The 12775-nt window shown below is 37.6% G+C and overlaps 1 protein-coding gene across 1 annotated transcript in view; it reads left to right on the plus strand.

The window, feature by feature from the left end:
* Stacl (SH3 and cysteine-rich domain-containing protein) overlaps positions 1-12775 on the plus strand; it is a 174678-nt gene that overhangs the window by 150031 nt on the left and 11872 nt on the right. The window contains 3 exon segments of the mRNA XM_070108710.1: positions 8649-8867; positions 11051-11184; positions 11638-11733. Of these exon segments, the coding sequence (XP_069964811.1) occupies positions 8649-8867; positions 11051-11184; positions 11638-11733 (449 nt within the window).

Genomic DNA, 12775 nt, shown 5'->3' on the forward strand with positions numbered 1-12775 from the left:
TTACATCAACAACAACTACTACAATCACAGTCACAGACGCTGCCACAGCCGGGAGCTGCAGCAGGCGCGGCAGTGGCAGCACCAGCAGCGGCATCGTCGCAACAACAGTCAACCACGGCAGATTCGGGTATGCGGCGTCGGCTGTTCGCCGGGTTTCGCCCTCTTTCGGGGTTCGGACGCCTGCGTTCACGCTCCTCGCAGCACCGATCGATATCATTGCCAGAAAGTAATTACAACAACTGCGCACCAACTGCTACAACTACTTATGAAACTACATCACTCTGTGTGTTCTGCATCTCAGTTGTTGTGCTCATACTTGCCTACTTTTGTACTTAAGCACTTGTGTGCCTCTTGTGCAGCTCGCTCGATGGTTGTCGGAATTCTTTTGTCTCTTGTCTTTTGCCTTTTATTCTCTATCTTTTATCTTTTATTTTCTCTTTATATTGTCTTAATAGCTGTTTACTCCCTGTCTATTCTTATTTCTTCTTTGCAATTTTATGTGGAATGATTCTGGATCTTATGAGGAATGTTTCGATATTGATTCCATAGTCTAAGTTTGACAGCACTGCACTGAAGCCAGTAGAAACGATTTAACTGCTTCATTTTCACTAATTTACTGTTATCTTGTTGCGTGCAATGTATCTAAGTATGAATGGCAAAGGAAAGGCAAAGCGGTTCTCCAAAAAGTGGGAACATTTCTTGATGTTTCTATGTAAATTAATTTTACCCTGTACATATACACACATTATTATTTTCTATATTTGTAATTATTATAATTTTTTCAATTTCAATATTTATGTAGAAAGTAAAAACGTCATTAAATTACACCTTTTAAGTTATCTGATTATGTTTAGTTAAAAATGATTGAGCCTGAAGTAAAGGTTTTATAGGGTCCATTAGTTGACAGACAATTCCTTCATGTCTTCAATATGTTTCTTTTGAATTGAAAAATATTTTACACAAACAATTTAGTAATTTCTATTTATACTTTTAATATTTAATTTGAAACGAACGCACTCGCGATACTTAATCTCCGCGTTCACATTACGATCACTTTTGGTTTACTTTCCGAAGTAAAACATTTATAGAACAACAAAATGTACAATTGAAATTGTTTGACAAATGAAACGCTTTCTAGTTTGCTTAGTGAAGAGCCAGTAAATTATTTGAAAATGTACTAAGTGTGGACCGGTTTGGTTTAGAGCAGGACTGAGCATGAAACGCAGACACTCTATTAGAGTATGTGAGGTTTTACACACACATACACACACGTGTACAATTTGCTGGCATTTATAGTGGAAATCCAGTGGCCACTTTAGAGTGAACACAGAGCAGAATTTTTAAATTGATAACAGAAGCTCACAAGCACCACTGCTCCATACACACACAACCACAAACGGCAGGAACCAGAAGCAGCGAAAAAAGTTATATTATATTACATTTCTAAAAAATGAGTGTAAGGGTGTGTGATTATTATATCAACATGTGAAACATATCTAATTTAATTATATGAAAATATGCGCATGCACACACACACACAGATGCATTTAGAAATGGGCAAATAAATAAATGCGCTAAGCGCTGAGAAATTCGCGTAATTACGAATTATGAAAATGCCACACACGCACATATCGACATGCAATTCAACAGCTGTGCATTTTAAGAATTCACCGTTATTCGCTTTAGGTGGTTGGCAGGGCGTATGAGTGCTGTGTATGAATTAGTCACAACAAGGCTTACTGGCGGAGCTACTACTACTTCTACACCAAACGCGAACATGTCGCACTCATACTCGCACACACACATCCATACGCACACAGCCGTGAGGCTAGCCGACCGCGTACAACAACTACAATTAGTGTCAGCAAAATACCAGGCGAATTAGAATTCGTGGCGTTTTTTAATGGAATGATTGTGTGTGTGTGGACGGCTGTGCAGAGAGGAGCGGCATTTGCATAATAAATATACACATGTACATATGTGTGCAGAGGTACACACTTTCAGGCACCTCCAGGATGCCAGATGGAATTCAATTCATAAATTCGCTATGTAAGCAGCGAAATATTTATTTTGTTGAAAACTGCAAGTTAGTTTACTTTTGTATAGCGGTTACTACATTTTTGTAATGCAGTTTCGAAAAGAGTAATTAGTACAAGACTAGTTAAATGCAGACTAGTTTCCGCCGATGTCCTCTCATAACGGTATTATTACTAATTAACACTGACTATAAAAAGGCGCTCCTTCATAAGCACACACTGGTATTCATATCTGTATACATATTTACAACTGTTTGGCAAGAAAGTGCACTAAAATCGGTTGCGGCTTTGCGGTTGCTATACTCGTGGTCCATCCTACACTTGCGTCCTTGGCGTAATGTAAACAAGGCTTATAAAACAACCGTATCATAACTTGTGGCAATAAAAGCCCTTAAGGGGCGTGGCGCCGCTGCTTTTGTTTTGCTGCTATTGTTTTCCCCTTTTCATTGAGGAGTTTTGTTCTTTTCTGTGGAATCACTTCAGCGTGGGCAAAAATGTATGAATTAATATGCTCGTACTCGTTTCAAACTTCACTGCCTTTCGCTATTTCTGCATTATTTCATCTTCTCTGCTTTGCGCATTAACTTCTCGTCCTGTTGGTATTGAACTTTTTGGCAAGCGAACTGCCTGCTGAACACACATACTTCGATTGCTTTTGACATTTATTTACCACTTAAATTCGTATATGTTTTATACAACTTACCCATCATCCTTCACTGTTACTTTATTTATTTTAAGCCCAGTTGCAATGAGTATTTGCACGCATTAAAGACTCAATCTAACCTATTCTTTTTACCTAAAAAAGTCCACAATCAATTCAGACGTTATCTCCAATTACTAAACCTTTCTTATGAAAACCTGGAGTCGCCTCGATAGTTTCGAAACCCTTTTTAAGAACATCGTAGCAAGCAACCTAGCTGGCCATTTAAGGTGAAGAATAGAGCCACTAGCCTTTAAATACGCAAATAACGGGAAGCACTATTTTCAAGCTTACAGGCCAAAGCAGCCATGTACCAGGGGGCGCGATTCAGCACCCCAGAGTTGTAATCTGCGAAAATTATCGCTCTAATTCAAACTCATCCGCATTGTGCTCAGTTTGAATGAAGTTCTCAGAAGTTCTGAAAGTGCGAAGAAGTGTTTATATTCCGTCTTTATATAAATAAACTCGCCGAAAAGAACACCCAGCAACAACACCAAGAAAGTGAGCGCTAAAACAAACAAAAGTAAATCGCGTAGATAACAAAGCAGCTGGAAAACGAGAAGAATGCGCAACGAAGAAAAAGGCGAGCATATTTAAAACTTTATTATGGCAGCCAAAAAGAAACAGATTATAAATCACTCACAAAAAGCGTGTAAAGCCTGAGCCTTAGGAAAGCGCAGACGGAGCATTTGATTTATTTGCTGTGCGCTTTGAGTAAAAAACTCGTTACATTCGCCCTTGAATTCCTCTGATTAATTTAATGTGAGTGCTCCAATTAATTTCATTTAATGCAACGCTCCCGTCGTCTGCGTCGACTTTTATGGGAAAATATGTTGAATTATTTCGAGTGAGATTTCCAACAATTTGCAAAGAGAATCGGCACATGTGTATACACTTATACGAGTTTACTGAAAATAAGCGTGAAATGAGAAATACAAAAGGAAAATCCTTGTAAATCGTAATAAATACTTGTATGTGGGCGAGTGTCCCTTATAGTCGTCTAAAATACACTCATTTCCCGAAGCTCGCAGTCTGCAGCAATTTTTTAAATTTTTTTCTTCATGCTTTCTATATATTCCCGTTGTTTTTTGCTGGGCGTGTATGTCCCCATTCCATTGCTAGCGAAGCGCTAAACCCGCCACAATCATTTCCTATTCCGCAACTCGTTTCCTAAATACTTCCGTAATTTTATGCACCGAAATGCATATACTCATCGTCGGTGATTGTTTTTGTAAGCCAGTGAAACAAAGCGCGTATTTCTATGAAGCTGTTGCACAGAATCTGTTACAAACTTGTTTTTGTTGTGCTTGCAAACAGTGAAACTTAAATCGCCTTGCTTATTAAGTGAGATAATCACCTGGTTTTGCATATATAATTTCCACGAACAAAAGATTACTGCCAAATAAAACAGGCAAATTAAGTTCGGTTTCTGTTTAATAACATATGGCAACACCGTTTCTCTTCTTGACGGAGAATTAGCTTGAATATTATATTAGGGAATATGACTGCTAGAAGACGACAATAACGTCTAATTAAAATTCACTATAGTGATTCCGGTGCAAACGCAGCCGACCACTGAGGCGTATGAGCAGTCTCAAGCATGCCAATTCTTCTCTATTTTACCGGCCGTTGTCTGGTTTTATTTTACTTTCTTTCTATTACTATTGTCATTATTATAACTACTGCTGTTATGACTAGTATAAAGTTCTGTTATTATTATTACCGTTATTTGTGCAAAAGCACATCGACGCGCTTTCTCGTAAAGGCGGCTGCCAACGACTGAGTGCATACTTTAACACATGTGTAAATAAGAATACATATATGGTACACATGCATACAAGTACATATGTGTATGGATGTGTGCACATAAAAAATTTTGGACATGCACGAATTTGAAAATTGTTTGGTTTTGCTTTTTATGTAAGCGAGCTTCTGCCAGCCTGCACATTCGTGTGTTTATGTTTATGTTTTTACTTTTCTTATTTTTGATGTTTTTGTCTGTCATTTTTCGCCTTGAGTGCGTATATTTATTCTCGCTCATTGATTTTATTGCTGCTCGGCGAAGATGTTATGTTTGTTGCTTTCACCGGTGGCTTATTTTCACTAACACTTGTCGTCACGCTGGCGGCATTTCCACCCGAATCAAAAACATACGACTTTTTGTTGTTGTTTTTTGTTCTTGGTTTGTTTTTAACCATGACTCTCAGTTTTAGGTCACAAGTATTTCGGGAAATATTGATTTTCTCGCCAGAAATAGAATATGTCTCGTATGATTTAATATCCAATTTGTTGAATTCAGCCGATAAGGTCGTGTTCGCAATAATTTGTGGAGTTGATTTTGGAGGGAAGGAAGTTTGACTTTTGCAACAACTTATGTACATATATTGAGTCCATCGCTGCATGTTTCATAATAATATTCGCTTTCGAAATTCGAGGATTGACAGAGCTCTGAAATTGCTATTTCGGGCTTTCACGCAGTGTCCAGTGAATGTCAGGAGATTTCTCCATGATTTCCATTATCAGGCAGCAATAATTAGTGGTTTTGATTTAGAAATTCCCTAAAAACTGACGACTTCCTACCAATTTTAAAAATTTTACTTTAGAGCTAAAAATATTTAAATAAAATATCGATAAAATTTGTCGTAATCCTTGAAAATGTTAATATTTAGGTTTTCGTCATGCCAAAGCATTTTTTATTTGTTTACTGCTTAGAGTCTGAGCGTATGTATTAAATATGTACATGTAAATGGTGGAAATATAATAATTAAAAAGTTTAAAGCTTTTCAATACTTATTATGCGCTCTTAAGTCAAGCAGATAAAGTTTTCTGCTGGCATTACAATTTTCATTTGTCTGCTAAATCAGCGTCATGAATTTGAGATAAAAAATATTGAAGAATAGTAGAGTAGTGTATGTAGAGTCATATAAAGAGGTCACAATAGTCTTAAGAAGCTAAAAAAAAGTGCTTGAGTTCTTGACTAACAGCAACTAACAAACAACGCATTTAAAGAAGTTCCTCATCAAATTTATAAATGGATTATTAACACAAGGAAATTCCTCGAGTATGGCAAATGATTTCTGCCATCTGCGATCAAAGCGTACCTATTCGTACTAACAAAGTGACTACTAACCATGAATGGCTGAGAGGACATGTTACTGATGCATTTTGCAATAATTCTCTTTAGTTGCAGACACCAACTCAAGTCCAACACGAATACCCGGCGAACCACTTATGCTGAATAGGAAAATCCTCAAAAACAGCCAAAGTGGCAGCAGCGAGCAAGCGCCCACGGAAGTCACCACGCTAAGTGAGCTTGCTTGCGCCAGCAGAGCCACGCCGGCGCCAAGTGAAAGCGGCCGAAGTGTCGGAACAGCTAAAACAGGAAAGAAACGCGTGCAACTAAAATGAGTTCTGAAAAGAGGACGCGGAAACATTAAGTATTACTAATAGAAGAGAGCTAAGAGCGGAGACAGACTCAAGGCTCTCATCACTGCATCATTGGTGACACCGTTCAACCGACTGCAGGATTTCGATGAATTGGATTTGAAGTGAAGTGGAGCGGTCCATGCTCCCAGTCGCATCGTTTGATATTGTTTAGAACCTATTTTTATTGCTATTTTTATTCGTATTATTATCTGAACTTCTAACGTCTAAAAGCACAAGTGCATCCGCCCTTCTGCCCTACCCTAATTAATGTTCAATGAACCTCCTTAGCCGAAATGAAATATTTAATGATATAATAATATATTCTTAATGCATAGCCTCTGTGACAGCAATAATAACTGTAAATTATATAGGATTAATTTAGGACTACAGCGAGAAATACTGTGTAACCAATTCGGCTAGAAGTGAAAAGGTGTAAAGTAATTATCATGAGCTACACCCGAGAGTATTCGACAGCCTGGAATCATGCTATTTTTTCGCAAATTGCATTAAGTTAATTAAGGACAATTTTTGTAATTAATTTTTAATTTCTTCCATTTCGCACTCTATTCTTTCCGTTGTTGTATCGAAAGTTAAATACTAATAATTTATTGTTGTACTTATCCATGTAGTCCTGTTAGATCTGATTTATATCACTTAATAAGCATTAAATGTGCTCGGTGGTTATTTCCGTAAGCCCCGTTAATTATTCCGATTAAATGCTTCATTTTCAGTGATTTTATATAATTTATTCAGTACTACGGCCCTTTTGGCCGCCATTTTTTCCCACTCATTGTACTCAATTTTAATTGTGTTGTTGCATATTTCCAGTGAATTATTCAGTGTGTTAAACTTTAGAAATAAATTGCACAAATTATATATATTGTTATTAAGTGTTGTTGTTGTATTGTGTTAGCAGCGTGTGTGGGTTTTTAAAAATTAAATAAAAATATTGTATATTAAACACATCTAAAGGTAAACATTTATTGTGGTTTTATTCTATTTCTATTTTATTTGCGCATAAGTATTTCGCCAACACATGGCAACTCGCCTCTCACTAGGCCAAACGCGCTGCGACTTTAAGCCCATAAAAACTTAAAAAAATACTTTTTTTTGATTTTACATTTACATTATTATTTGTATGCTTTGTATGTTGAGTGCACACGACAATTAAATTATTCATACGAAGTAACCGATTGCAACTCTGTCACAAGAAAATAATGCCGATTGAGATGATTTATTCATGGTGCTTTAATAAATTAGTTTCATGGTTAATTGAGTTCGTAATTTCAAATAAAGGAGCTACTGTGGGCCACTCATTCATTCAAAGTTGGTTGACACCGAACGCCGAAGAGCCTCGCATACAAACACAAAACAAACAATTAACCCTGATTTGTTTGTTTTGTGCTTTTAAAGGCCAAAAGAGTTGTTGGTGTAGTTAACGATATTTAAAAAAAAAAATGAAAGAAATAAATAAATATAAAAGTGAAATATGTGAAATAAATATTTTCGTACATTCTTTATATAAACTTAAAACCCACCAGAGTTCCTCCCTTCGGCCACCTAACGTCTCGTTCTCTTGTAATTATGTAGAGAAAGTGCGCGGAAAATGGCGCTTGAGGGGCTCATTAATTATATGTGTTATTGCTTTTGTAGAGTCCACCATAAAACCTGCACAAAATATCAATATGAAGCACAATTGAGATAGGCGGTCCATACAAACAGCCGCAACACCATGCACTCAGCACATGAAAACTTAGAGACGCATCGGATGTGTAGATTTAAGCTTTTGTTTGTGTTCTTGCACGTTTTGTTCCTTTAAATACTTTAAAACACTAGAAACTATAACGGAAAATACACGACACCCTTTACTTAGAGTGAAATTTCCTTTGAAAATCAAATCAGAAACCGAAATTTTTCAATTCACTCTGTGAGCTTGCAACGCCACCCCACATCCTTCACAGATCTGGTCTTTCGGTCGCTAACCTAAGTGCACACACAACTCACCCACACCGACACAGAATTGGAAATATGAAGAGAAGAAAAAACTTTCCAACTGCTTTGCTCACTAAATGTTTCCTACTTTATTATCTAAATATATTTAGCAATATTTACTCCCTAGTTGTTCGGATATTAGTTGTAAGTTGTATGCATAGTTGAAATAATGAAAAATTAATGCATTTTTTCGAAACAAATTTTTCTTCAACATTTTTTGTGTTGCTACCAAAATTTCAAATCTATTCATCATCAAATATTCATCAAACGACATGTTGTACAATAAAAATAACAACAACAACAACAACAACAATAAAACACAACGTCGCATACGAATGGCTATCGTCGTATCATGCTTACAACAACATAAAACCGAACTACTAAATTTCTCATCAATTTGACACGATTTGAAACGACCACTTTCAACCGACAACAACAACCAACATCCGTTAAACTCATCGAATAAATACCTTGCATATCGCCAACAACAACAGCACCGCACTCGCCGCGTCGGCAAAAGCTGAATTTGCGCATGAAATCACTGAGCTTGGATTCGCCGGAATCGACGGAACTGCACGGTCAAATTCGTCGGCGCCAGCAGCCGGTCATCGGTACAACAACAGTTGTCGGTGGCGGCAGTGTATATTACCACGGTGGATCCGGTGGACACTTGGAGCACAATACACCGCCGTCGAACAATAGCCGTTTGCATTGTAAGTACACACCTGCGCCTTTGCGCACACACACGCACACGAGACAGCCACATACACACACATGTTTATCTAAATGCCAAGTGCTTGCGAAATCAACAACACAAATTTAACTCCGACAGCACCAAACTATAAAACCCAACCTATAAAATTTGCAAACTATTGGCCCTCTTTGGTGGCCAACACATAGATCCGCCGATTACTTTTAACCCCCAACCTCCACTTAATAAGGATCAGTCATATTTGTCTGCCAAATCCTTCACGGAAAGCACTAATCACCTAGAGGAATAGTCAAACCTAGAACTGGGATGACCAAAAAATTTAACTACGGAGCCAAAGGGCAACAACATAAATACAAATTACAACAACATAGTTCTCAGAATGACGTCGACAGAAATACGTCGACTGAAAATAATATTTCTACTGAACTAGCCATAAAGCTTAGCTAAAGCTAAGTTCATGCGAGCAAATGTCAGTCAGCTGTGAATAAATGATGGTTATCCTGTTAGTTTCCTGTTAGTTTCGAGCGAACTACAGTGAGCCAGCGCAAGTCAAATGGCTTATTGTGATCATTTTTCTTTTTGCTCTTAAAATTGCTGTGTTTGTTGTAAGAGATGTTTTTTGGAATCACACGGAGCCAAATGAGCTATGGCGTGAGCACTCCTGATCTAGATGATTCTCTGATTTTTTTGGAGTTTTTAAGCGGCCTCCAGAAAGTTTTTATGGTACAAGACAGCAGTAAGGCGTTGGAATTTCAGATTACAAGCTTATTCCGACTTCAATTACTTTGTATCAGAGGACAAATCCCCCGAGATCATGAGTTCAATATTTCAATTCGCTCGCTCTCCCATATATTGTTTTTTTTTCTTTTATGGTAGTTTCTAAAATACTACCGATCTTCACCTGGGTGTAACCCACCTCTACCGCTGCTAGTTGCTGTAAAAGCGGACACGCCCCCCATAAAATTACTTGTCGGAGCATTATTCCACGCAGGAGAGGTAACAAGGTATTTAGCTCTGGAAATCCGCCAAAATATTAACGCTTAATAGAAAGATGTGTCAACACTATGGTCTAACTAACGTCGCAGGTACTCACATACACACATATATCCACATTTTATGATATCTGACATTCAAAAATCATTTCACCAAATCGTATGCGGACAAATCTGTAAATAATTTATGAAATAATACCGTAAATCATTTGACATTTAGAAGGTCTTTGTGAACACTTCGACGATTGTAGTTGAAAGTATTTTGTTGCGTTCCTAGTTTGTTCGTTGGTAAATTATAAAACAACTACTCATTATATATACGGTTAAACAGTTATAACAGATTTAAGTAGCGTAAAGTATATAATATACATGTATATACATACCGTTTAAGCGTTCCATTGTTGCGTTGAGTTACATAATATATATGAAGTTGCATTTGCGAAATAAGATCAATTTTAAAGTGTTCGCGCTAGTAGCTAGCGCTTTCTCGTATATATATATATAAGTAATCATTACGGTTTTAATTACAATTTTAATTTCGAATCGCTCATCTGTACATTCACGCCGCTCATTTTAATTGCAATCAAACTCAATTGCTTTCACATACACACACATATCCCTTCCACTTACGCTTACGCCATACGACATACATATACATGAATAACGGTGTATACCGAAGGTAATTTGTTCTTAACTTTAAGTAGCATTGGCGCAAATAATTAGCGAATTGCAAAAACAGTTATTAGTTGCAAGCGAAATTGAATTAAATTGTTGAACAAAATTGAGTCTTTTGCACTTTGTGCGTGTGCTTTCGTTTAATTTCGTTTTGTTTTCCTTTTCCTTTCGTTTTCTCTTCTTCTTCTCTCTCTTTCAACAACTTTGCTGACTGCACGCCACTCTACAACCGCATCGACATCTACACGCACCCACACCCATCGCCTGTGCTGGCCAACACTTGCCAACGTTTGCAACAACAATAACAACGCCAACAACCGAACACAAACACACACCCACTTGCACCCACACACGCACATATGGGCCCACAACATTTGCCACCCGCATACGCTCTGCTCGTTCGTCACACCGCCACCCGACAACTACCCATTCCACATTCCCACAACAACCCCCCAACCCCCCAACCTACCCGCCATTTGAAACAAATTTAATGCAGCATTCAAACGTGCATTTACAGCGCCTTCCAGCCCCTCACACCAGGGCCGCAAGTTGCTGTATGCCACGCGCGGCATGCGCGGCGGCAGCGTCGACCTGCCCGACGAGATGGAGAAGTCACAGTCGTCGGCGAGCACCTCGCCGTGCCCCTCACCAGTAAGGCAATTTCAGGTATTTCGTTTTCAGTTCGTTTCGATTCGATTTTTCGGTTGCTCTTCAGTGTGATTGTCCATTTGTTCGGTAAATTGATGGCTCTGCAATGGGGGTATTCACATTGGCTGGCATGCGTTCTAAATAACCGTGCTGATGGATGATGCCAACTCGATAAGTATTTCGCCGTCAAAGTTGATAATAATCAACGAAGTATCGTCCGATTACCGGCCGATTGACAGCCGTCGTGAATGCACCCATTCCGCTAATGTATTATTGATGTATTCCAACGGATTAACAAACAGTTTGTCACAAAAGTATTTATTTCTGAAACTAAAACTGATGTTTGCTTTTGTTTTACTCTTTGACTCTATTACTTATTTGAGTTTTCTTTGTTCAGAGCTTGTGACGCCAACAAAGCATTAATGTAATAACTTTTTAAATTGCCTTTCTTGTCAGAAATCTCACCGCTTATTGCCAACGAATTTGTATGTGATTTTGTACAATTTCAAAGCGCGCCACGCTGATGAGCTAGACCTGAAGGCTGGTTACAAGGTAAGTGAACCGTTCATTTCTACTATATACATATTTCTATTTTAAACCTCTTTCCATTTCATCTCGATAACTGCTTCATCTGCAGTGGCCCGTAAAATTCCTTCCTCAAACATAAGCCATATCTTCTTTCCTACGCTTTTCTTTCTTAGTTTGAGGACTCACAGCAAGCCTTACTGGTTTAGTTGAAACCTCTTTTCTAGCGGAATTTTCTTTCATGACTTTATGTGCAGGCACCCAAATAAGATGGGCGCTATTATCTGCCAATCTTTCCATGCACTCAAGGACCATTAAGGATTTAATCTATATAAAGAGCTTGTCTTAAATCCTGATACCATCGATGCTGGTTGATCTCCGGAATCTTATGAATAGCGGAAATTTTCGTCCAAAAACGTTCGAACACTTCCGCATTTCCCTTTGAAAACATGGAGCCATTTCAAAATGATATAACTTTACCTAGCCTAAATTGGCGTTTTATAAACCCCAAGCCAGAAGCCGCTCAATGGAAATTAAACAATACAATTTTTTAGCTTAAATCTGGTTAGTTGAAATCAAGAATTGAGGACAAAACAAAAAAGAATAAAAACTCTCTTTTCTAAATTCGAATTATAATATTTATTACTGCGGAACAACTCTGAATTTTTTAACATATACTTTAAATATCAACAAATATTTATTTAAAAAAAAAAATGAAAAATAATTGTAGATTGCAAATTGTAACGGTAGCTGCCTTATCGCTAGCAAATATGAAAACAAATTGCTCTGTCATAAATAAAGCTTATATGTTTTAACACAAATTCGCATGTGGCCGAATGAAAACAGATTTCATTAAATGAATATACAAAGAGGCAAGAAAAGTAATAAAAATTATTTCCCGCGCGTTTTTCCGCTGGCTTTAACTCAGATATTTGTAAGTTTATTTATGGTTTAAATTAAATTTATTTTGTGGAGCGGTGATTCAAGCCAATCATAAAGTATTTAAAGTTGCTCACAGCCTAAATATAGCATGCCACATATAGATTTGCAGCTACGCTACCAACGCATA

This window comes from Bactrocera oleae, chromosome 4 (genome assembly GCF_042242935.1).
Source record: "Bactrocera oleae isolate idBacOlea1 chromosome 4, idBacOlea1, whole genome shotgun sequence".
NCBI classification, from domain to species: Eukaryota; Metazoa; Arthropoda; class Insecta; order Diptera; family Tephritidae; genus Bactrocera; species Bactrocera oleae.